This window comes from Hibiscus syriacus, unplaced genomic scaffold, assembly GCF_006381635.1.
Source record: "Hibiscus syriacus cultivar Baekdansim isolate YM2019G1 unplaced genomic scaffold, ASM638163v2 tig00110159_pilon, whole genome shotgun sequence".
Taxonomy (NCBI): domain Eukaryota; kingdom Viridiplantae; phylum Streptophyta; class Magnoliopsida; order Malvales; family Malvaceae; genus Hibiscus; species Hibiscus syriacus.
The window spans coordinates 1,477,201-1,500,859 of record NW_024062607.1 but is presented as its reverse complement, the minus strand read 5'-3'; the positions used below and the strand labels follow the sequence as shown (position 1 = coordinate 1,500,859).

The 23,659-nt window shown below is 35.3% G+C and overlaps 1 protein-coding gene across 3 annotated transcripts; it reads right to left on the bottom strand.

Annotated features, from left to right (window-relative positions):
- Nucleotides 1-6,235: 6,235 nt before the first annotated feature.
- On the bottom strand, nucleotides 6,236-22,465 carry LOC120216259 (la-related protein 1C-like). 3 transcript variants are annotated; one of them, XM_039213739.1, is made up of 6 exons: nucleotides 21,899-22,395; nucleotides 21,040-21,580; nucleotides 20,792-20,948; nucleotides 20,598-20,688; nucleotides 6,863-6,934; nucleotides 6,236-6,693 (listed from the first exon to the last, which is right to left on the bottom strand). In XM_039213739.1, exons 1-6 carry the CDS (start codon nucleotides 22,346-22,348, stop codon nucleotides 6,415-6,417), a joined length of 1,590 nt encoding a protein of 529 aa, XP_039069670.1. In that variant the 5' UTR covers nucleotides 22,349-22,395; the 3' UTR covers nucleotides 6,236-6,414. The 3 variants fall into 3 exon arrangements, with proteins under 3 accessions (XP_039069670.1, XP_039069672.1, XP_039069671.1); XM_039213741.1 differs by lacking the exons at nucleotides 20,598-20,688; nucleotides 20,792-20,948; nucleotides 21,040-21,580; nucleotides 21,899-22,395 and adding exons at nucleotides 15,230-15,320; nucleotides 15,427-15,583; nucleotides 15,675-16,194; nucleotides 16,557-17,307; XM_039213740.1 differs by lacking the exons at nucleotides 6,236-6,693; nucleotides 6,863-6,934 and adding exons at nucleotides 18,240-18,629; nucleotides 18,804-18,875 and having other exon boundaries at nucleotides 21,899-22,465.
- Between the last annotated feature and the right edge of the window lie 1,194 nt (nucleotides 22,466-23,659).

Below are 23,659 nucleotides of genomic sequence, written 5' to 3'. Positions count from 1 at the left end.
GCTAAATCGAGTTTGTCGTTTTGTCAGATTTATCGTTGATTTCATCATCGGGGAGTCGTTTTTAAGGTTATTTTTCAGGGGTAAACGACTGTCTGATTTTTAAAGTTTTGGGTTTTTTAAAATATTTCTTTGAAAATTTTGGTATTTTTAATTACGATTATGACCCTAGATAAAACAAACTTTGGTGGAAACTTAAAGGAAAATTGGACACACAAATTTTAGAGTGGTTCGTCTTTCTAAGCTAAATTCTACATCTACTGCTTTAGTTATTCACAGTAAGGATTTTTCTAAACTTACTTATTTGTATCCACTATTGAGAACAAGGTCTAATCTTACAACTCTCTTAAGAATTACACCTCAAATTCCTGAGACACCCTCGTAAAGAGAAAACTATAAATTTGCAAACTTAAAAACCTTATAAGAAATGTTTTTTCACAATTCAAGAACAAATAAGAACACTTGAGAAATAAGAACAAATGAGTACAAAAGTAATCAATGAAAACAAAAGAAATGTTGACTCTGATTTTGACTCAATGTGATTGCTTTGACTTTCTCTTTGATCTTTTGTCTTCACATATGACTTGGAATCTTATTTTATACCTTTTCAATCAATTTTAGCAGTTTGGATTGTTTTGGTAGTTAATAGAGTCGATGGGAAAAATTCTCCGCAATAAATGCTACCCAAACGCTTAGAGTATCGATACGTATCAATATTGTTTGCATTAAATACAAAATTATAGTCATTGGGAAAAGAGAGTATCGGTTCTCATGAATGAGTATTGATATTGGTATTGATACTCAGAGGAGTATCGCCTTTGTACTAAAATGGTATACTGGAATTTGCATTTGTCAAAACCATAAAGAGAGTATCAATACTCTCGAGTATCAATACTTCTATGAGCAATATCGATATTGCTATGAAAAATATCAATATTGCTTCACATTTTTATGTTTTTTGTATTGATACTGTTAACGGTACCACTTGAACAATATCAATACTGTTCTTTTAGTATCAGTATTGTAGGGTGAAAAATAAATTTTTGACTCTATTAAAATCCAAAACACTGTAAAATTGTTTGAAATTTATTTCCATTGAATTTTCAATAGAGTAAGGAGTAAAAATGAAGTTTTTAACCTTAAAAGCAATTCCTATATTCGAACGATTGAATCGAATAGAACATTGAAAACTTAATCGAAAATAATCTTAAAATTTGTTTAAAAATATTAATATTTGGTATATCAAAACATCAAAGCATGGTTCAACATTAGTGTTTGTAACGTTAGACACGTGGATGAATAGAAAAAAAATTAGACACCTATTTAGAAAAACAATATAATTTGAACAATTGTTTTATAATTAAGTCTCAACAAATTAGGGATCATTTCATTTTAACTGAAAGAACATGTATCTCTCTCTCTCTTTAATTTATGGTAAGTACAAGACAATATTTATTTAAAAATATTTTCAATCATTTGATATTGAACATTCATACCCCTGACATTCATAATGCTTGGCCCGAGACCTCAAGGAATAACAACAATACCTTTACCACCGAGATCACTTGGTTCGTACAAAATATGGATCTTCATAATCAAAAATAGGAATGAATATTTTATCAGAAGCCGATCTAACCCAATTGGATCATTTTTTTTATTCTGAAAATTTAAATTTAGGTCAGATTGTATTAAGATTTTTTTAAGATTAGAGTCGAATCAGGTCGATTTTCAATTTAAAACGAAAAAAATGATCAAACCCGTCGCAATATAAAATTATAACTATATCTTTATATATTAAAGAATAATGACAATAATTATTATTTCTATTTTATTTTTTTCAACAATGTCCTTATTTTTTTCTAATAAAAATTAATATATATAGTTTAGATTGAACAAAAATAAAAATTTGGCATAGCGATATTTAAGTCCCTTGAATTTTTTTGGGGGGGGGGGGAAACAATGCTGCCCTCAAGTTATTTTTTACCTAGACCTCAAGCTAAAAAAAACTTAATATATTCTTTGATCAACGTTTTCCATCGTTAAATGTTATGATGTTGACGTGGTGGCTCAAAGTGTTGATATGACAAGTTACAATATTGATACACTGGTCATGGTGACTGATGACGTGAGGAATGACTTGATAGATGGGTTAAATTACGTTTTTGATCTTTTCAAAGGCTTAATTGTTTTTTTTTAAAAGTTCAGGGGATTATTTTTTTTTTAAATAAAAGTTATTTTAAATTCAAATTTTTAAATGCAAAATATTAAAAAAAATATATTAAAATACTAAAATTAAAAATTAAATTACTAAAAAATTTAATATATATATATTAAAAATACTAAAAGTACATTAAAATTAAAAGAAATGAAATATATATCATAAACTATAAAATTATAGCTTATAAACTATTAAAAATTTAAAATATTTTTAAAAGGATATATTATTCATAATATATACATGTAACATATAATAATATCATCAACACTTATATAAATTTTTTACTGGACTGGTCAAGACTTATAAATTTTGTATTTTAATATAATTAAAAAATAATAAATTTTTTATCAATACAAACATTTAGTCATAATTCAACAATCCAATCAGAATATAAAATTTGTAAGTATCAACTAATCTAATCAAAGTATTTTGTATAGGTCTTGATGATATAATCATTTATTAAATGTATATATTATGTATAATATATCCTTTTAAAAATGTTTTAATTTTTTAATAATTTATATTATATAATTTTATAACTTCTGATATATATTTAATTTTAAGTTTTTTAATATTACTTTTAATATTTGTAATATTTAAATTTTAGTAATTTAAATTTATTTGTAGTATTTTCATACTTAATTTTTTTGAAAATTTAAAATTTAAAATTAAATAATAAATGAGTCGCTAAACTTGAAAAACAATTTGACTCTCAAACAATATCAAAAAACTAATCTACCATGTCAGACGTCATATCATTAGCTACTATAGACCGTCACATCATCAATGTGAACGGTCACATTAATACCGTAATAATCAACGATGACAAACGTTAGTTAAAATATTATATTAATTATTTGCCTATAAATTTTGACTTAAAAATCGAATGTTTATTTCCAGATCAAATTCAATGCGACTCATGATCGGCTCTAATCAACCATAAGCATAAGTCAAAGCATACGTAATACATATAAGCCCAATAACTAACACCGAAAAATAGCCCACGAAAAACGAAACAACAGGCCGAATGAGTGTCGCAAAACCACGGGATCTGAAGGGGTGGAAACAGTTGGTTTTTTCCAGGTTTCTTGAATACCGGAAATGGTCAATTACTTTTCCATCATCTTCTTGCTTTGCTTCCAAGCATGCATGCCCAATCCACTTCACCATGCTATATGTTAAAATGAATATTTTGCTCATTACCTAATGGATACTCCCACCTAACATCCCTTATTAATCCTCACCGCAACCTCTTTTAGCGCCTTTTGGTTCATCAAGTTGAAGAATTCATGTTCAAGCATAGTTGCTCCATGCCATCGCCTTCAGCCTGCACCATATGTCATTGGTAATTAAACATAAAAAGCAAAATAATAAAACAAAGATAAAGGTCACACTTGGCTTAGGTGAAACCGCTGGGGGTTAAACCCTCAAAATCGGGGTTCTCCCCAATCTCACAAGCCTTTGAAACCAAGCAAAAAGCAGGTAACTAAGCGAGGAGGAAGGCAAGTCATTGTTATCCCCCAACCCTTCCCCCCCTTTTTTTTGCCTCAAACTCCTCTTATTAAAAAGATGGTATTTGAAACACCATTTGGTGAGACAACCAAATGGTTCTCAACAGGTTGGTGGCTTTCATCTACACGGTGGTTGGGTGGGAAGATGGGTTGACGAAGGAAGAGGAAAGGAAGCGCCAACAAGAGCAGCGGCGGTGCGACTGAGAGGTGAAGAGTGTTGCGTTTGTTTGTCGAGGATGGAAGAGGGAGAGGAGAGGAGGATGCTGCCATGTATGCATGAGTTCCGTAGGGAGTGCGTGGATAGGTGGGTGAGTACGTGCAGGAAGAATTGCCCAATTTGCAGGTTTTCTATGAGGGAAGAGGAGAGGTCAAGGGAAGCCTTCACCGAGGACATGTTGATCTGGTTTTCTTCTTTCCATACTGCCGGTTTCTAGCTAGCCAAACAAGAGGTGGGAGGGGAAAACTAAAATGTAATTTCCATTGTCGGGAATTGAACCCGGGGTGAAAGCCAGATATCCTAACCGCTGGACGACAATGGAATTTGTTAACCTTGATGGTGTTTGGAACTTTTCATTGTCGTTTCAAGTTTCTTGAAATGGGTATTAGCCTCGATGATGTTGGGTTTTTTTTCATTGTTGTTTCAAGTTTCATGCAACGGATATTTGTTTATCACCCTTTGTTCAATGTTTTTGCTTGGGTGAAGTTTAGAAATGATTAAACCAGACTTCAAGGAAAGAAATGTAATGACTCTCTCTTTGTGGGTCTTCCTTAGACTTGAAAACCTTTTAAACCAGACTTTTAATGGTCATTTCTTGTGAAGTTGCTTACAGTATGTAGGAGTAATATATTAGAAGAATCCAACAAATTATCTGACTAAAAAAACGTATGGTAGAGGTGAAAGTAGCTAAGATTTTGACTGAAAAACAAACCATTTCTCAAGTTTATGATAAAACTCGATGGTAAAAGATTAGACAATGTGAAACCATAACAATACAAGGGGAGGGGCATCAAGTGAGATCAGCTGTCAACTGTTGCAATCTCTTTTCACCATCTTTCAAAAGTTGTACTGTAGGGACTGGCTGTGCAACAACCGAGTTAGAAAACAAAAAAACTTATCAGTTAGAGCAGTGCGGCACTGCCATTCATTGCCCTCACCAACAAGCAATGGGAGGGGGATAAATAAATTAAAACTTCCACTGCCGGTAATTGAACTCGGGTCTCCTGGGTAAAAGTCAGATATCCTAACTACTGAACGACAATGGAATTGTTAAACTATATCATGTTCATAAATTTATTATTTTTTACTTTTATGCAGTTTATTTCCCCTTTGTTCAACGATTTTGCTATTAAAAATTCAAAACAATTTTTCGGACATCAAAAATTTGATTGGAAAGTTCTTTTAATATCAACCGCAACCCAAACAATGTTAAATTAAGAGAGAACATAGAATCTACTATGATTCAAGCACTTAAATGTTAAGATCTCGATGGTATGGAGTCTGATTTTATTGGAGACTGGTCTACTAATTTCCAAATTTGAGTTCCCAGAGCGAATTGAGAGAGTTTATCAATGCATTAGGCTATTCTAGCCACTACACAATCTACCATCATCTAATCTGATCTTAGAAGGAAAAGGGTGATTGGCCAGAAAAATATGTATTTGACCAAAGGTTAATTAATGCCCTATTTATTCTCATCAAAAACAAAGGAATACAAATCGATTTCAACTCCATTAACACCGTTATTATTTCATCTTTGAATGCTGTATGATTGAAACGCATTTAATTTCATAGTAACCTCCGTTTTAAAAGTTTGAAAAGATTTTGAATAATTTTAGCAATTGAAAAGGTAAATATATGTATATATATATATATAATAATAATAATAATAATAATAACAACAATGCTATTCTAGAGCCAGTCAAAGCACCACAAGCTCCAAAACATTAAACCACACATACTGGAAGACCCAGATGCGAGACGGTTGTTTTGGAAGGTTTGTCCCACAAACGGACAAACTTTATGAAGCAAAAGCTAGTAGATATAATAATAACAACGTAAATAAGTACATATATATATAATTTAAAGTGCAATTCTTGTTAAAGGGCATACGCCTCGAAAGGAAAGGGAAAAAAGAAAAAGCATCTGTAGGCATGAAAAGCAGTATTAGCACTGCTGCAGAGCCAGCAGCAGAGGACATCCAACTTGCACACGCCCCATCGCGCGCCAAAATTATGCAGAGGCGTTAAAAGTAGTTCCTTCCCATCCAAGTTTGTATTCTTTTTCATTCGCCCCGGCAAACCAAGGCTTATCAAAACCACCCCCAAACGTTTCTTTAGTTTTGCAAAAGAAAATGAAAATCCCCCAGATTTAAACACCAACACCAGGAATACCAAATAGTAAAAGGAAAATCCAACAAACCAAAAAAAACAATTCGATGAGCATCATCGTGCTACTAGCTCAAGTCTGTAGGTTCACTTTTTTTCCCTTTTTCCAAAAGGTGTTTTCCTGTTCTTTTAAAGTTTTTCTCTAATTTGCCATACGAGAAACTGTAGTTCATTGTAATTAGGCAAAACCAATATCGTCAACAAAGGCAAAATGATGATCCCATGGTGTCAAAGTCATTCTCTACTCTATTCTTCCAGGAACTCTAGCAAGGAACAACATTTGTCGGCACATTTTGCTTAATTTCAATTATTTGCCGGACCACTTTGAACACCGATGGCTGTTCCCTCACTGTTGAATTGCTGTGGCTGATTACTGAAGTCCCCGAATAATGGTCTACCTGATAGTCCACCAGCATTAGAATCTTTTTGGCTCTTTACACCACTCTGGTTCGCATTTCTCTGTTCAAGTGAAATATTCTGAACACGAGCCACCAGCATATCCTGACCAGATATGGCAGGGAATTGAACAGAAGGCGGCATTATCCATCGCATCCAATCATTCCGCTTCCTTATTCTGTCACCCTAAAATGTGAAAGTGATTAAGATACCACATCAATCTAGATATATGTTCTAACAAAACCATTAATTAAATATTCAACAATAAGACGCATGCATGTCTTGATGGTCACTATGACCAGATTTCATTATTGATCAAACACGTATATCCCAGAATTATCAATATAGAAAGTACCTGCACTTCCACAACTGTTGAACTTTGCAGAGCATCCATTATTAGCTGAATATTATCTGTCAATAGTGAAACCTGAAAAGGGGAAGCAAAAAAAATATTGTCTTTGCAAAGAAAGCTTTAAAATATATCCTTTCAGAGAAGCAAAATCATACTACAAGCTCACCCAACAGCTAAGTTTCTGAACCATTGGTCAAGAGCATAAAACGCACTCCAGACCTCTTATATTGCCCGAGGCAAAAAGTGCGAAAAAATAACTTTTCTGAGTGAAGTGTGTGCTCTTTTGTATGAGGGTAAAATAAGCATACGATCTATAATTATGATAATAAACTCTAAAGATTGATCTAGTATATCAACAAAACGTGCAAAATTATCTTTTAAATGTTGGCCAATGAGCATGATTTTCTCCTTGCCCCATTTCTGTTGTATACTCAAATGTTGAAGAGTTTAGTATTATCCCCATTCTTACTAGCAGGGAGAACATCAATCAAGCAGACATTATGATTATATCCTTACAAAAAAGCATGTCTAGATCTTTCTCTCTTCTGTTTGGGCTCGTGAGGGTAGATTGATCATAGAAAGTGATTGTAAATCTGCAGTGGAGTGGATTCTTTCTCCAGCTTCTGCTCCTTCTTTCCTTTGTTCTATTGTTAAGGATATTGAGTCCCTTGTTACAGCTAAGGCCTCTATAGTTAGATTGATTCCTAGGGCATGTAATAGTGAGGCTGATAAATTAGCAAAGGAGGGGATTGGGTGAATTGTAAGGGTGAGGTTTTAGGTTGTTGCCTTGTGTTTCTTTGAAAGATTCTGTTTCTGGTGTAATTTTTAAACTTTATGTTATTCTGCTCTATTAATAAATTGAGATACCCTTTTCCTCCTCCCGCTGGTTATCTATTTCCTTCGGGAAAGGGACTACCATGAGGAGGTTTTTAACGAGGCCTCCTACTTTTATCAAAAAAAAAAAGAACAAAATCCCTCTCAAATATGCCCATATGACAGGATAGATATTTATGACGGACAACTTAGAGACATAATTTGATATGTTTTGAACAAGAACACAGTTAAATATGCTAGTGTACTGAGGTATGTATGGAGGTGTAATTATGAAGATAAGAACTTGTGGTTGATTGAAATATGAATTACTGAGTACAATATGGGTGCATCAAGGATCAGTATAAGATAACGAAAGAAATTCAAGATGGATACTTTTGTGTATGCTACCTGCAGATGATATGGTATGGGCTAAGAATTAAGAAACATAATGGATAATTTAAAATCAGAGTCTTTGAGACAAATGCTAGAGCTCAGGGTGTAGATTGCACAGAACAAAACCAATTAAATGATGTGTACATTTCATAATATAAGGATAATGGAAATGTTAGTAGAAGAGTGCTTTAAATAAATAGGGCGATAATTTTGAAAGTAGACAGGCTAGTGGAAATGTTACTCATAGGACCAAGGTTGAGTTACTTAAAAGTGAAAAGTGCAAAAGGAGGCTACCACACCAACTTTTCTATATGATACAGAAAGTTGGTTAACAAGAAGCAACATGTATGCAAAAGAGAAGTGTAGACTAAAACAAATATAAGAAGGATGTGTAGTAAGATTAAGAAAGCCTTAGAAATGAGAATATTCATATCTAAGTTGGGATAGCTCCTATATGGGAGAGGGTGGGCCCCTCTACAATGGTTTTGTGATATAAGAATCCTATAGTATTAAATTTAAGAGAATCATCACGGAATGATGAAGGGGGTAAGTTTCCAAAAAGAAAAGCAAAAATTTTATATAGGAAAATTAGAACATAAAACATCTCAGGAAGACACATACGAAAGTAAATGCTCAAGTTAAGTATATTACTATTTATTAATATCTCCAAATTATTAAACAAAAACTAAAAGCACAAACACATTGCAATTTGGGCTTTGATCCAGCTCATTGTTAACAATAATAAATAAAAAAAGAACTTTTAACATATCATACGAACTAGAAGTTGGAGAAAAGGAAAATGGAAGAATTCCAACGTACCTCACCATAAGTAATAAAGACAGATGCTTAAAGGTTAAATATCTCTAAAAGGGATAAACAAGTTCAACCAGGATCAAATGGGTGGGGGTGTACGTTTGTATAACAGCAGGGTATAGCAACATAGATATTAATCAACTAATGCTAAGAACATGCACTGATAGCAATACTAATATAACCAACAAATATATCAACAAAATGATAGCCCGAGAAATAGCATTCCTTCAACATTGGGCACAAAAATAATTAATGATGGATGCCTAACATGCCAAAGCATAGTTTTGACACGTAAACAAAAAGGTTATAAGTCCAAAAATTTGAAGGTACATCTAGAATGCAAGCTGATCGAAAATAACACTAATCCTAACAGACAGGCTTAGCCAACGTGATCTAATAACTGAATCTAAATTTATTGGAAGTATGTTCGCTCTTATGGCCACAAGAAAAGAAAAACATAATAGAATGAGGACATTCAAGACCAAATATAAAAGATTGAGCCAGCAATAACAGAAATTATAGGAAATATAACACACAATAAAACATGAAAAGGATATTTAAAATTGTATAGACAATTGCATTTAGACGAGTTTCTGTCCATTGGAATTATCTAACCAAACAATGAAACTACCAATAACATCTCTCACAAAAAAAGTCAAACCAAACACATCGTAAAGTTTCAAACAGTTTTCATTAGTGAGCAGGAATATGCTTATGCTAAAAGCATCAAGTAACATTCATGAAATAAATTAACTAGTAGCAAACGTGAAAGTGAACACTAGGTTTCTTAATTCTAGGGATTTTAATTTATTTTCTTGGAAATAGAAAAATAGCTTAAAAATCAAGTATTGACTGTAGGTTATGTAAAGTTGTAGGAATTATAGAAATGAGATGTTCAATTCCTTAAATTAAGATATTCTGTAATTATGCTTTGTTTTTCAATCCCTTGTTTCAAGGGATTGCATCTCCTAGGATTAATATATTTCCTAACTTAGAGTTTCCTAGTTTAGAGGCATTATTTGTATATAAATATGTAATATACTCTACTGAATGAAATAAGAAAACATAACAGACTATTCTGTTTTCTACATGGTATCAGGTTAGAACGATCAATCCGATTTCTGCTTCTCTTTAAATCAGTTCCTGTTCAACTCTATTTTTTTTTCATGGCTAATCCGGATCCCTCAGCATCTGAAATCACTTCCCAGATCAGCCCCTATCAATCTGATTTTCAGATTTCAGATACCTCTCTTTCACAGATAACCTCCTACAAACTAAATGGAAACAACTACCTACCATGGTCCCAGTCCGTACGGCTATATATCACAGGAAGAAGGAAAATCGCCTATCTTTCTGACTCAATGCCGATTCCAGAAGAGACAGACCCAAAGTACAGCACATGGCAGAGTGAAAATACCATGATAATGTCATGGTTAATAAATTCCATGATTCCTGAAGTAGGGGAGAATTTCATGCTATACCAAACTGCTGCAGAAATTTGGAATGCAGCGCGAGATACTTATTCCAGTGCTGACAATACATCGGAGCTCTTTGGGATTGAAAATCACATTAAAGATCTCAGACAAGGAGACCTTACTGTCGCACAGTACTTCGGAATTCTCAACAAGTATTGGTAGCAAATCGACTTATATGAAAAGAATGAATGGAAGTGCCAGGAAGACAACAACTTCTACAACAGGCAGACAAATCAGAGGAGAGTTTTTCAGTTTCTATCTGGACTGAATGGAGAGTTCGATGGAGCAAGAGGAAGGATTCTTGCCACTAAACCCCTTCCTTTGGTCCGAGAAGTTTTTTCAGAGATTCGGAGGGAGGAAAGCCGGCGATCTCTGATGGTGCCACCAGTTCAGCGAACAGATGCTTCTGCACTTGTCACTAGTTCCACCTCTAGGAACCAATAGAGGAAAAATCGCCCATGGTGTGAACATTGTAAGAAACCAGGCCATATGATAGATCAATGTTGGAAGTTGCACGGAAAACCAGCCGATCGACAACTCACACGGTCCAGGTTTCAAAAAGAGGCCCATATTGCCTCTCAAGATGATTCCTCCAACAGTTTTAGCAATAAACAGATAGAGGAGCTGCAACAGATTTTGAGCAGTATGACAGCCAAACCTACCAATGTGGCTTATACTGCTACTGAAGGTAATCATTCATATACTTCCTCGGTACAATGGATAATAGACTCGGGTGCATCAGATCATATGACAGGAAACGTTGATCTCTTGGAGGAATATAGTGAAAGCAGCTTACCAGCCTCTATAAAAATAGCAGATGGCTCTCTCACTACAGTCAAAGGGAGTGGTTCTGTTACATTAAACAAAAATCTACTACTTCATAATGTCCTCTATGTTCCTAAACTTGCATGCAATCTGTTGTCAGTCAGCAAATTAATTCAAGATTATGGTTGTAATGTTGTGTTTGGTACTGGTGGTTGTATTTTTCAGGCACAGGACTCGAAGAAGGTGATTGGCAGTGCTAGGTTGGGCAAAGGATTGTACACCGTTGGAGGTCAAGCATCTCAAAATCATGCCTTATCCAGTGCTCTTAAAAAACCAGTTTTATCTTCTGATCTCAATACCAATAAAATTATGTTATGGCACTCTAGATTAGGTCATCCTAGTTTTTTCTATCTTTCCAAAATGTTACCAAACTTATTTATAAATAAAGATCCTTCTTTGTTTTCCTGTGAAATTTGTCAAATAGCCAAACACACCAGAAAACCATATATTGCAGCCAAATTTGAACCAACACACCTTTTTCCATCATCCATAGTGACATTTGGGGCCCTTCTCCTGCCAAAAGTATTTCTGGGTATAAGTGGTTTGTATCTTTTATAATGATTACTCTAGGACAACATGGGTATTCTTAATGAGAGAAAAGTCTGAGGTTGAGTCTCTCTTTAAAAGTTTTTATCAAAAAGTTGAAACCTAATTTGACACAAAAATCAAAATTCTAAGGAGTATCAATGGGAGTGAGTATTTGAATAAACCCTTGGGTATTTCTTTAAGGAAAAAGGCATTGTTCACCTTACTTCTTGTGTCAACACACCTCAACAAAACGGGGTAGCAGAAAGGAAAAATAGACATCTTCTAGAGGTTACTCGGTCTCTTATGTTTGCTGCTAATGCTCCTAAGTATCTTTGGGGGGAAGCTCTTCTTACATCCACTTACCTCATCAATAGAATGCCAAGTAAGACCTTAGATTTCAAAATTCCTACTAAGGTTCTGTTTCAGCTTTATCCCCATTTTAAACATTTAAACTCAAGTCTTTCTCCACGGTGTTTGGGTGTACAACCTTTGTTCATATCCACAACAGAGGGAAATTAGATCCTAGGTCCATAAAGTGTGTTTTCTTGGGCTATTCTTCTAGTCAGAAGGGTTACAAGTGTTACTCACCTTCCACAAAAAAGACCTATCTCCTTTGATGTTACATTTTTTGAAAACCAACCTTATTTTTCAGGAACAGAAATTCAGGGGGAGAGTTACAAGGAATTTCAGCCTGTCCAAACCGATATTCCTTTATAGCCTATCCTTTCTTTACCTATTACTGTCTCTCCAAAGCTGGCTAGCACTGTCCCAATTCCTAGTGAGGATGATGGGAATAACCTAAATAACTCTGATGAATTACCTTCCTCCTTATCTCAACACTCTAGTCCGTTCAAAACACCTTCCACCACTACCAAAAATGCTCCTAACAATGACCCTGAAACCATAACTCCCCAACCGAAACAACTCAATGTTTACTCAAGAAGAAGGAAAGATGTTGCTGAAGAAATTAGTCAGCCTAGCATTTGCCAAGAACTAGATTTGGATCCTGTTGCAGCTGGAACAGAAGGTAATGATGGTTCCCAAGATGACTACTGTTGATCTTGATGATTTTCCTATTGCTATTAGGAAGGGGGTAAGAAAATGCACTGCTCATCCCATAAATAAGTATTTTGCATATGGGAAATTACAGTCTAATTTTAGGGCCTTCACTGCCAGCATTAATAGTGTGAAAATCCCAAGAAATGTGACAGAAGGATTTCAATCTCCTGAGTGGAAAAATGCCGTGGAAGAGGAGATAAAAGCGTTGCAAAAGAATAAGACATGGAGTTTGACAGATTTGCCAGAAGGGAAGAGAGATGTTGGATGCAGGTGGATATTCACAGTCAAATATCATTCGGATGAGAGTGTGGAAAGATACAAGGCAAGGCTGGTTGCTAAAGGTTTTTCTCAGTCCTATGGCATCGACTACCAGGAGACTTTTGCACCGGTTGCAAAATTGAATATCATCAGAATATTGTACCTACGTTTGGGGTAACTTGCAAGCTGGGGAGGTGAATTAACTAATAGAAGGTCAATTAGTGGCTATTGTACCTACGTTTGGGGTAACTTGGTGACTTGGAGAAGTAAGAAACAAGACGTTGTCTCTCGAAGTAGTGCTGAGTCAGAGTTTAGAGCAATGGCTCTCGGAATATGTGAAGGAATGTGGATTAAAAGGCTGCTCACAGAACTGGACTTAGATGACAAGAAGAATTTTGAGATTTTTAGTGACAGTCAATCAGCTATGAGTATAGCAAAAAATCCCAGTACAGCGTAGGGATGGCAAACGGGTATAGTTTCGTGGATTTCGCACCGCATCCGCTCCAATTGGAGCGGGATGGGTATAATTTTAGCGGGTAGTGTGCGGGTGTGGATTTATAAAGTGGTACCCGTCGTGGGTGGTGGGCGGGTAATGGGTTTGAGACATTACCCGCCCCGCATCCACCCGCCCCGCATCCGCCCGCCCCACATCCGCCCGCCCAGTTAAATATCTATTAAATTTTGGACCATTATGAATTTATGTGTAATTTTAGAGACTAATTTATAAATTTTAAATTTTATAATATATAACATATAATTTAACCAAATATTAAGGATATTTAGTCTTTAATCTGGTCTTTAATTAGGGAAATATTCGGCTCTTTGATTAAACCCATAATCCCACTAACCACGTCACTTTCCATGTTCCCATGTTGCCCATCCAAACACAAATTAATTGTACTATATGCATTAACATCAAAAGTAGCAATTTCCATGTTCTTTAGTCCCTCAAAACCCATATTAGGCGCACTATGAGCATTAACATCGAAAGTAACTCAACAATCCAGCTCTGAGACTACATGCTCCCTACAATTTGTCTCCATAACATTCGTAGAGCCACTCCTTTGACAAATTGAAGCATGCGTTGCTACCCTATCACGAACTGTCTGAGAACCAACTCCAACATCCCATTAGTTTGCTGTCATGAGGGTCTAGATGGGTATGTCGCTAGTGGGTAGTGGGTGTGGGGATGAATTTGAAAATGTACCCGCGTGGGCGGGTGTGGATTTGAAAATTTGTACCCATCATGGGTGGTGGGCGGGTGGTGGATTAAAAAATATTAGGTGGCTATGGGGATGGGGGAGGGGGTATCCGCACCCGACCCACCCGTTTGCCATCCCTAGTACAGCGTGATAGAACAAAACACATTGAGATAGACAGACATTTTATTTACGAGAAGGTCAACAATGGAGTTGCAAAACTACAATACATTCCGACGAAGAAACAGCTGGCATATATCTTCACCAAAGCCCTTCCACGAGTGACTTTTGATGAGTTGTCATTCAAACTGGGTATATACAACATATATACACCAGTTTGAGGGGGAGTGTAGGTTATGAAAAGTTGTAGGAATTATAGAAGTGAGCTGTTCAATTCCTTAAATTAAGAGATTCTGTAATTATGCTTTGTTTTTCAATCCCTTGTTTCAAGGGATTGCAACTCCTAGGATTAATATATTTCCTAACTTAGAGTAATATGTAATATACTCTACTGAATGAAATAAGAAAACATAACAGACTATTCTGTTTTCTACATTGACAGTTTCTTGAACTTTAGTTTCTAGGAAAAAAACCAACAAAACCGGGGACAATGCAAATTCCAGAGGTTTCCTTACATAGTTTTGCAACTTTTTCAAAACAAAAGGCTAACACTTCACTATTTCAAGGAGTATTAAACCCAAAGGAAATATCTCTCTCAAATACCATTCTGAAATCTTTCTTCCCCTCCCCCGCCCCCATTGCTTTTTGTTTCAGGAAAAGCTCCTCTTACAATGTTAAGCAACAAATTACAAATAGAAACCAACATGTATTTTCTATTATTACTAAATTAAATTATCAGGTCACATTTCTGATTTTCTTCTTCATAATCCTCTTTTAATGATAAGTCCAGTAGGCATGTGTTATGAACTTACACAAGACCTATCTCAAAGCACAAAAATTCACAATCAGACATATGAAGCTAGCTTCAAATTCTCAAATAAAATCACCTTTTTGAAGCCAGCTATTAATTTAATAGGAACCCAGCCCTGCTCATCCATGTTCTGCCTCAAGTACGTGTCCTTAATTAGATTTTCATTACTGCAATAAAGAAACATGCAGTTAGTTTTGTGGATGACCTCAAATACCAATATATGGACATGGGATTAACTAAGTTGACCTAGGCATTGAGCAAACAATGCATTACCTGAAATAATAATCTATCTGATTCACTATACTAGCAAACAACTGATTGTCATGAAGCTCTGGAGCTGGGAAAAACACTGGGGGCATTGGTGGAACAAATGACAAACCTGCAAGTGAATCTGGAGGCGCACCTGGGACCATATATAGAGATGGCATTTCTGAAAAGAGGTAGAGAGATTATGGATAGACTTAGAATGCCACTCATATTTAACCCCAAAAAGCAACAACAATAACGAAAGTACAACTTACCACCAGGATACCCCATTGGGGTGCCAAAAGGCTGCATAGGAGTATGAGCAATAAAAGGTATACTATTAGGCACTGGAGATGGTGGAGGATGCCTCATTACCCTAGGAGCACCCCTTGGCTGCAGGTGGCCATCTCTGCTATTGAGGTTTCGACCATGCCACTCATGATTTCCATGATCTTGATTGCGTCTGCCTCCAAAATTCTGATGGTGAGAACCATCCCCTCGTGGATGCAAACCACCATTACGATGTCTGTATGAATTCCGTTGGTGTTGATGATCATTACCTCCCGTATGAGACTGTGATACAAATCCACTTCTCTCTATGTGGTCCCAAGAAGAGGGGCTATTAACATGTGATTCAGCAACAGGACCTTGAGGTGGAGGCAGTGAGAGACCACCATTAGATGCAGAGATATTATTATAATGTTTCATTGACTTCTGCCGTGCAAGAGTGGTATGGTTTGGAGTCAAATTGGGATTTGGGTTCGCAATGTTGCTGACTGATTTCTGACCACTCCCCTACAATTTAGTAAACATAGCAAAACCATAGAGATAAGTACTCTCCAAATACAAAAATTACATCATATAAAACAGAACAAGTAAATCCCTAATTCTATATTCATAGAACGTCCATTAAACAGATCCATCAAATGAAACATAATTGAAGTAAACCCTACAGCTGGGTTAAGAATTCAAGATTCCCTGCATTTTTTGCCTATTCAGATTTTAGCATTTAATATCTTGTTTACCGAACAGAAAATAAACCATCTTCAGTTGAAACAGTTAATTGCAGCTATTTTACCTGCTGGCAATAAAATACTTGAAACGGGAAGGATGAAACTGAAACTAATAAAGAAGGGCTTAAATTTTAGGGGGGGAACCTGGGAAACGGGAACACCGGAAGGGGAAGACGATGATCCATCCAGCGAAGCTCGGGGTGAATCTGAAGAGGATTTGGAAGGACCCTTAGCGGATTCAGACAAAGCAGGCCACTTGTTGGTCCCCATAACGGTCCCAACCTTGGAATCGCTAGAAGGTTTGTTCCAAGCGGGCTTCATACCGGCAATGCCATTAGGCCCAAAACTCTCACTCCCGACGCCTTCCTCTTCGTCCACCGTCGCAACAGGTGGCTCAGTCACGGCCGTTGATGGCGGCGATGACGAAGAGGACAAAGGCGTTATCGGAATACCCGATATCAGATCGTTTTCTCCACCGAGCATTTCAGTCCAAGGTGAAGAAGCCACCTTCTCGGCACGATATGATTGGTTAGGGCTACTGGGAGAGTAATTAACAGCTGTCACTGCAGCGGAGGTATTGAAATTAGCAGTATTAATATTTGCAGACACAGCAAACCCCGATTTTAACAAAATTCGCGATTTCCTTTTTCTCTCTATCGACGAGTTGATCGGCGAAGAAAATCACTGGAAAAAAGGAACAAAATTTTGATTAAAAAAATAAAACAAAATTCGTGACGAGAAAGACTTAAAGTATTCGAGGCTCCAAAAATCACAAATTTAGGATTTTTCCAAAAATAAAAATTAGGGATTCGAAAATCCGATCGGTGAAGAGAGACGAAGAATAAAAATAAAGATTAAGAAGAAGAAGAAGAAGAAGAAGAGCAGCTTTAGGATTTTTCCAAAAATAAAAATTATGGATTCGAAAATCCGATCGGTGGAGATAGACGAAGAATAAATATAAAGATTAAGAAGAAGAAGAAGAAGAGCAGCGATGTAGGCGCCTCTGCTTCTCTTTCTGTTTTGTTTTTCTGTTCTTTCTAACTTTTTTCTTTTTTAAATATTTTTGTGAGTTTTTTTTTATTCAATATATTTCCTACAGGTCCTTGCTTAACTGCTGGGGTTTTTCATTTTTGGCTTGCTATATTTTTCTATTTTACTATATTGCCCTCCATTCTCGGGTGCTTTCGTCAATCTAATAATAAAGCAGATATCTTTTTACTGTTGTAAAAAATCTTCTAGGGTTTTTCACTTGCTTTCCTAGTTTGATTATAACAAACTACATCATTATTTTCTTTAATTTTCAACGACCAATGGTTAAAATAAAATAAAAACATAACATTAATAAATTTAATTGATATAATTTTTGTTCAATGACTAAATTAGAATTGATCCGACAGTTCAATGGCTAAATAAATGATCTACTTCTGTATTGGTTGGAAGCACATCACACTAGATTAATCGATTTCATTACTTAAAACGAAAAAGAAACATCAATCGGTAATTAAGATTACGCTAATTAACTTCATAATACCAAAGAGCGCTGCTAGTAAATCACTTAAAAAGTGATCTGATGGAAACATTGAAGTTAATAAAAATTGTGTGGGACTGTTAACGATTTGGTGTTAAAATGGCTTAAAAGAATATCAGATAAGATGGAATCTATATATGGTTAAATACAAAATACATTGAATTTTGGGTGGAAAAGAATAAACTTGGATAGAAGTAAGTGATTTCAATGGCAAGACTTTTTCGTCTATCGAAACGAAAATCAAAATTCCCCGTATTTAAACACCAGAGACACCAATAACAAACAGTAATGCAAAATCCAACATCCCCATAGATATTAAAAAAACAATTCGATAGGCCTAGATGGTTTTGTTCTACTATCTCAAGTCTAAAGGTTCAATATTTTCTTGTTTTCTAGTACAGTTTTCCCTAATTTGCTGTACCCATGGTGTCAAAATCATTCTTTCCTCAATCTTCCAGGAGCTTTTGCAAGAAGATATGTACATCAGCACAGTTTGCTTAATTTGAATCACTTGCCGGATCAACTTGAGCACCAACAGTTGTTCCCTCGGTATGGTTAGCACTTCTCTGTTCCGTTGAAAGATTCTCAAAACGAGCCACCAGCGCACCCTGACCAGTCGTGTTATGGAACTGAACAGAAGATGGCAATATCCATCGCTTCCAATCCATCCGTTTCCTTACTTTATTATCCTAAAATGTAAATGTAAAAGCAAAAGAAAACACATCATTTTAGTCCCATGTTCTAAGAAAACCATCAATTAAGCAAGAACAATATAAGGCGCATGCATGTCTTCATAATTGATAAGAACGGACATTTCATTAATGATTAAAACATATGTCCATGATTTTCCTTGTAGAAGGTACCTGAACTTCCACCACTTCTGAGCTTTGCAGAGCATCAGTTATAAGTTGAATATTACCAGTCAACTGTGAAACCTGAAAACGAAAAGCCATAAAAAATGTTACCTTTGTGCAACAAGCTTTAAGAAGAATGGCTTTGGGAGATGAAAATCATACTATAAGCTTATCCAACAGTTATGCTTCTGAACCAATGTTGTCAAGGGTGTAATACGCACGCTACACATTGCAGCTTACATTGTCTGCGGCACAAAGTGCTAAAAAAGCACTCTCTGAGTGAAGTGTGTGCTATTTTGTATGCATGCAAAACAAGCTTATGATTTATAAATATGAGAACACACTTTAAAGATCAAGCTAGTATATCTCCAAAATATGCAAAATAATCTTTTAATTATGTTGTTCAATATGCATATTTTCTCCTCGCCCTGTGTCAGTTGTAAAATAAGTTCTTCATTCAAAAATAATAATTAAAAAGAACAACATATTCCATGCCACTTGAACAAGTTGGAGAAAAAGCAACTGGAAGTATTACAATGCATCTCAACATAAGTAATACAGAGAGATACTTGTAAATTAAACTACTTCAACCAGAGCCTCATGCGTAGGGCGTTTGTATGGCAGTAGGGAATATCCATAGAGAACATACAAATATTAATCCATTGACAGCATGAACATGCATTGAAAGCATGCCAGGCAAATCTATAGATATACAAACAAAATGACAGTATGAAAAATATTAATTTCTTCAGCATGGATGTATACGAATAGTTAGCGACGGAGACTTCACTTGCCAAAGTATAGTTTTGCAACTTAAATAAAAGAGTCGTAAGTCTTGAAATATAGAAGTAAATCTAGACCGCAAGTTGGAAGAAAACAGCACCAACCACTGCACAAAGACTTAGCCAACATGATCTAGTAACTGAAAATAAATTTATTGGAAGTTTTATTTATGATCACAAGAAAACAACAACATAATAGCACAAGAAAAGTAAAAACCAAATGAAAAAATCAAGCTAACAGTTACAACAATCACAAGAAACAAAATAAAACATGAAATGGTTATTTAAAATTGTATAGAAATTTCTGTCAAAAAAGTATAAAAATTGCATTAAGATGAGTTCCTGTCCTTGAATTATATCGCCAAAAAATACCACTATCAATAACGTTTATCACAAATAATAGTTAAATAAATGCATTCTAAAGTTTCTAATAATATTTTAATAATGAGTAGGAATACTTATGGTAAAAGTACAATAAACGTTCATGAATAGCTCAACTAGCAGTAACTGAGAAAGCAAAGATTGGGCTTCTTAATTCATGTGATTTTAATTAGTTTATAGGAAATAAAAAAAATAGCTTGAAAATATGGATTTTTTATTAAAATTTAATTTTAAGATAGAATTCAACAAAACCTGAAACAAAGCAAAATTCCACAGGTTTCCACCACTTTCCAAAATTTTAAAATGCATAGTTGGCACATCCTATTTCACAGTGTATTAAACCCATAGGAAATATCTCACATCTGTGCTATAAGGAATGGGGGTGCAACCAAAATGTATTTTCTATTACAACCAAATAAATTTATGAACAAATTTTTTCGTTTTCAAAATCATCAATTAAAATAGGTTTGTTTTTAATGATAACCACATAAACTAGTCATGATAGAATACCAGATGAACCCCACAACAAGAATAAACGTTATGAACTTGAATAATGCAAATGTATCATCATGAAAAAGCTCTAAACAGAGAAACATCAAAATCAGACACAAAACTAGATCCAAAACCTTAAAAATGGTACCTTTTTGAAGCCGGCTATTAATTTAATAGGAACCCAGCCTTGCTCGTCCATGTGTTGCCTCAAGTAGGTATCCTTAATTAGATTTTCGTTACTGCAATATAAGAACAAACAGTTAGTTTTCCGGGTAATCTGAAATACCAAGAAATGGCAACTTAATTAAGTAGACCAAAGTCATTATGCAAAATAAGCATTACCTGAAATAATAATCTATCTGCTTCATTATTCTAGTATGCAATTGACTGTCTTGAGGCTCTGGAGCTGGGAAAAACACTGGGGCCATTGGTGCAACAAATGGCATGCCTCTAAATGAATCAGGAGGTGGAGCCGGGACTACATAAAGAGATGTCAATTCTGAAAAGAGGTATAGAGATTAGGGGCAAAAACAGAATGTTACTCATACTTAACCCAGAAAAGCAATAACAATATTGAAAGTAAAGCTTACCAGGATACCCCATTGGGGTGCCAAAAGGCCGCATAGGACTGTGAGCAATAAACGGTATAGTACCATGCGGTGGAGGAGGTGGTGGATGCCTCATTAACCTCGGAGCAACTCTAGGTTGCATGTGACCACCCCTGCTATTAAAATTACGGCCATTCCACTCATGATTTCCATGATCTTGATTACGCCTTCCTCCAAAATTCTGATGGTGAGAACCATCTCCTCGAGGATGCAAGCCACCATTATGATGTCTAAAAGAATTACGTGGGTGTGGGTGGTCATTACCACCAGTTTGAGACTGTGGTACAAATCCACTTAGCTGTGTGTGATCCCTAGAAGAAGCATTATTAATGAATGATCCAACTACATGACCTTGAGGTGGGGGGCGTGAGAGACCACCATTTGATGCTGAGTTATCATTATTACGTCTCATTGGCCTCTGGTGTCCAGGACCGATATGGTTCTGAGCCAAATTTGAATTTGCATTTGCTCTGTTACTAACTGGCTTCTGTGGAGTTGACGAAGATGACACACTTCCTCTCCCCTGCAATTTGGTAAACATTCAAGACAAATAGCCTTGAAAAAATTACCTCATGTATAAATTTAAGCACGTGAATATCTAAATACTTCCTCTACCATTATACAGATTCCATCAAATGAAACATAATTCATATAAACCCTACAGCTGAATTAAGAATTCATGATTCGTTGCATTTTTTGCCTATACAGATTTTTAATATTTTATATCTTGCCTGCCCCACGATTAATTTAGATTATTTTAACAGTTGGCAATAAAATACCTGAAACTGTAACTATTAAATTGAAATCAATAAAGCTGGACATATAGTTTAGGAAAACAAACCTGAGAGACAGAGACCTTGGAAGGAGAAGATGATGATCCATCGAATGAACCTCGGGGTGAATCTGAAGAGGATTTGGAAAGAATCCTAGCCGACTCAGACAAAGCAGGCCACCTGTGGGCCCCCATGACGGCCCCAAACTCAGTAGAGCCCTTAGAAGGTTTATTCCAAGCAGGCCTCTTACCGACATTGTCATTAAGCCCGGTATCCGCATTCTCGTCGCTTTCCTCCTCTTCCTCCGTCGCGACATGCGGTTCGTTCACAACCTTCGACGGTGGCGGTGACGAAGAGGACGAATGCGTTAATGGACTACCGGCGATCAAGTTGGATTCCTGTCGGACGATTTCAGTCCGGGGCGGAGAATCCGCCCTCATGGGACGATATGATTTGTTAGGGCTAATGGAAGAGTGATTCATAGCTGTCACTACAGCGGAGATATTGGAATTAGCCATAGCAAACCCTTCTTTTATTGACGGAGAAAAAACACTGCAAAAACGGAGGAGGAAAAAGAATGAAACAATATTTGGGAGGAGAGATGATAGTGCGACCTGCCCCTCGTTCTTTTTGGGTTCGGTATACTCCCTCTGATTTTACTTAATATATTGCCCCTCGATTTTGGGGTTATTTATCGACGGAATGCAGTGATTTTACTGCTGTCAAATACTCCTCTGATTAGGGTTTGCAGTGCTTCTCCCTGTTTGATTCGATGTAAAACTCTGTTACGTGTAATTCTTTATTTCTGTTCAGTTTTTTCCCCTTCTGCTTCAAGATTTCGTATTGTACGTTTAATTTTAGAGGTTGAGTATTTTAGTGAGAATTTTTTATATATACAATGACTCGAACTTAAGATATTATTTAACTGATATCAAGTTACTTATCACGTAAATCAACTCCATTAGTTATTTATGTTGACTTTATTTAAGCGATATGAAGATACTTATCACTTGAATCAATCGTTATTTCTATTTCGTTGTTAGACTCACATAATAATACTTATTTTTATAATTAAATAAAATTTATTAAATTTATTTAAAATAATTTTTATTATAAAAATAATAATTATTTTAATGTAACTAAAATTGAGTTAATATTATAAAATTAGAAATACACAATTTTTTTATATTTTAATTATTATAAGTATTTTTTGAATTGAAATAATGTACTTATATCAAAATATGGTAAGATTGGAAAAATTTAGCATTTCGAAGTGATAAAAGGTTTGTGTATACAAAATTTGGTCACGTGTTCGAACTCAAATAATGAGTTTTTATAATTTTATTTAGAGATTTATAAAAGTATTTAGAGACAATAAAAAGCTTATAAAATATTTTTTATACTTGAAAATAGGTATATATTTGTTAATTAAAATCAAGAGTTGATTTAGATATCAAATTTAGTTAAGATTTTAATTATTAGTATAAATAAATATAGAGTAAACTACATAAATAGTCATTTTCGTTTCATTTTAATTAAGATGTGGTCACTGAAGGTTAACCGTCGTTAAACGTTTAATAGTTTACTAACATGGCTACAGATGGCAACGAGTCAGGTTTTTGGTCAACTCGACCCAAAAAATTTATACACTTCATATGACCTGACCCGACTCGAAAAATATATACTCGACCTAAATTTTTAGAGTATAAATCTGACCCGACCCGATATAAAATAAGGACTTAATTAAAAAAATAATAAAAAATTTAAGGAAATTACATTATTATCTTCGGGTTGGGTTGGGTCGGGTTGGAGTTTTTCACCCTCCCCTA

Bases quoted from the DNA above. Each gene is read 5' to 3' on its own strand.
- LOC120216259 (XM_039213739.1), bottom strand. From the start codon at position 22,348: ATGGCTAATTCCAATATCTCCGCTGTAGTGACAGCTATGAATCACTCT. The intron at 21,581-21,898 runs GTTTGTTTTCCT...ACCAAATTGCAG, and splicing joins CCAAGGTCTCTGTCTCTCAG to GGGAGAGGAAGTGTGTCATC. The intron at 20,689-20,791 runs GTAATGCTTATT...CTTATATTGCAG, and splicing joins CAGATAGATTATTATTTCAG to TAACGAAAATCTAATTAAGG.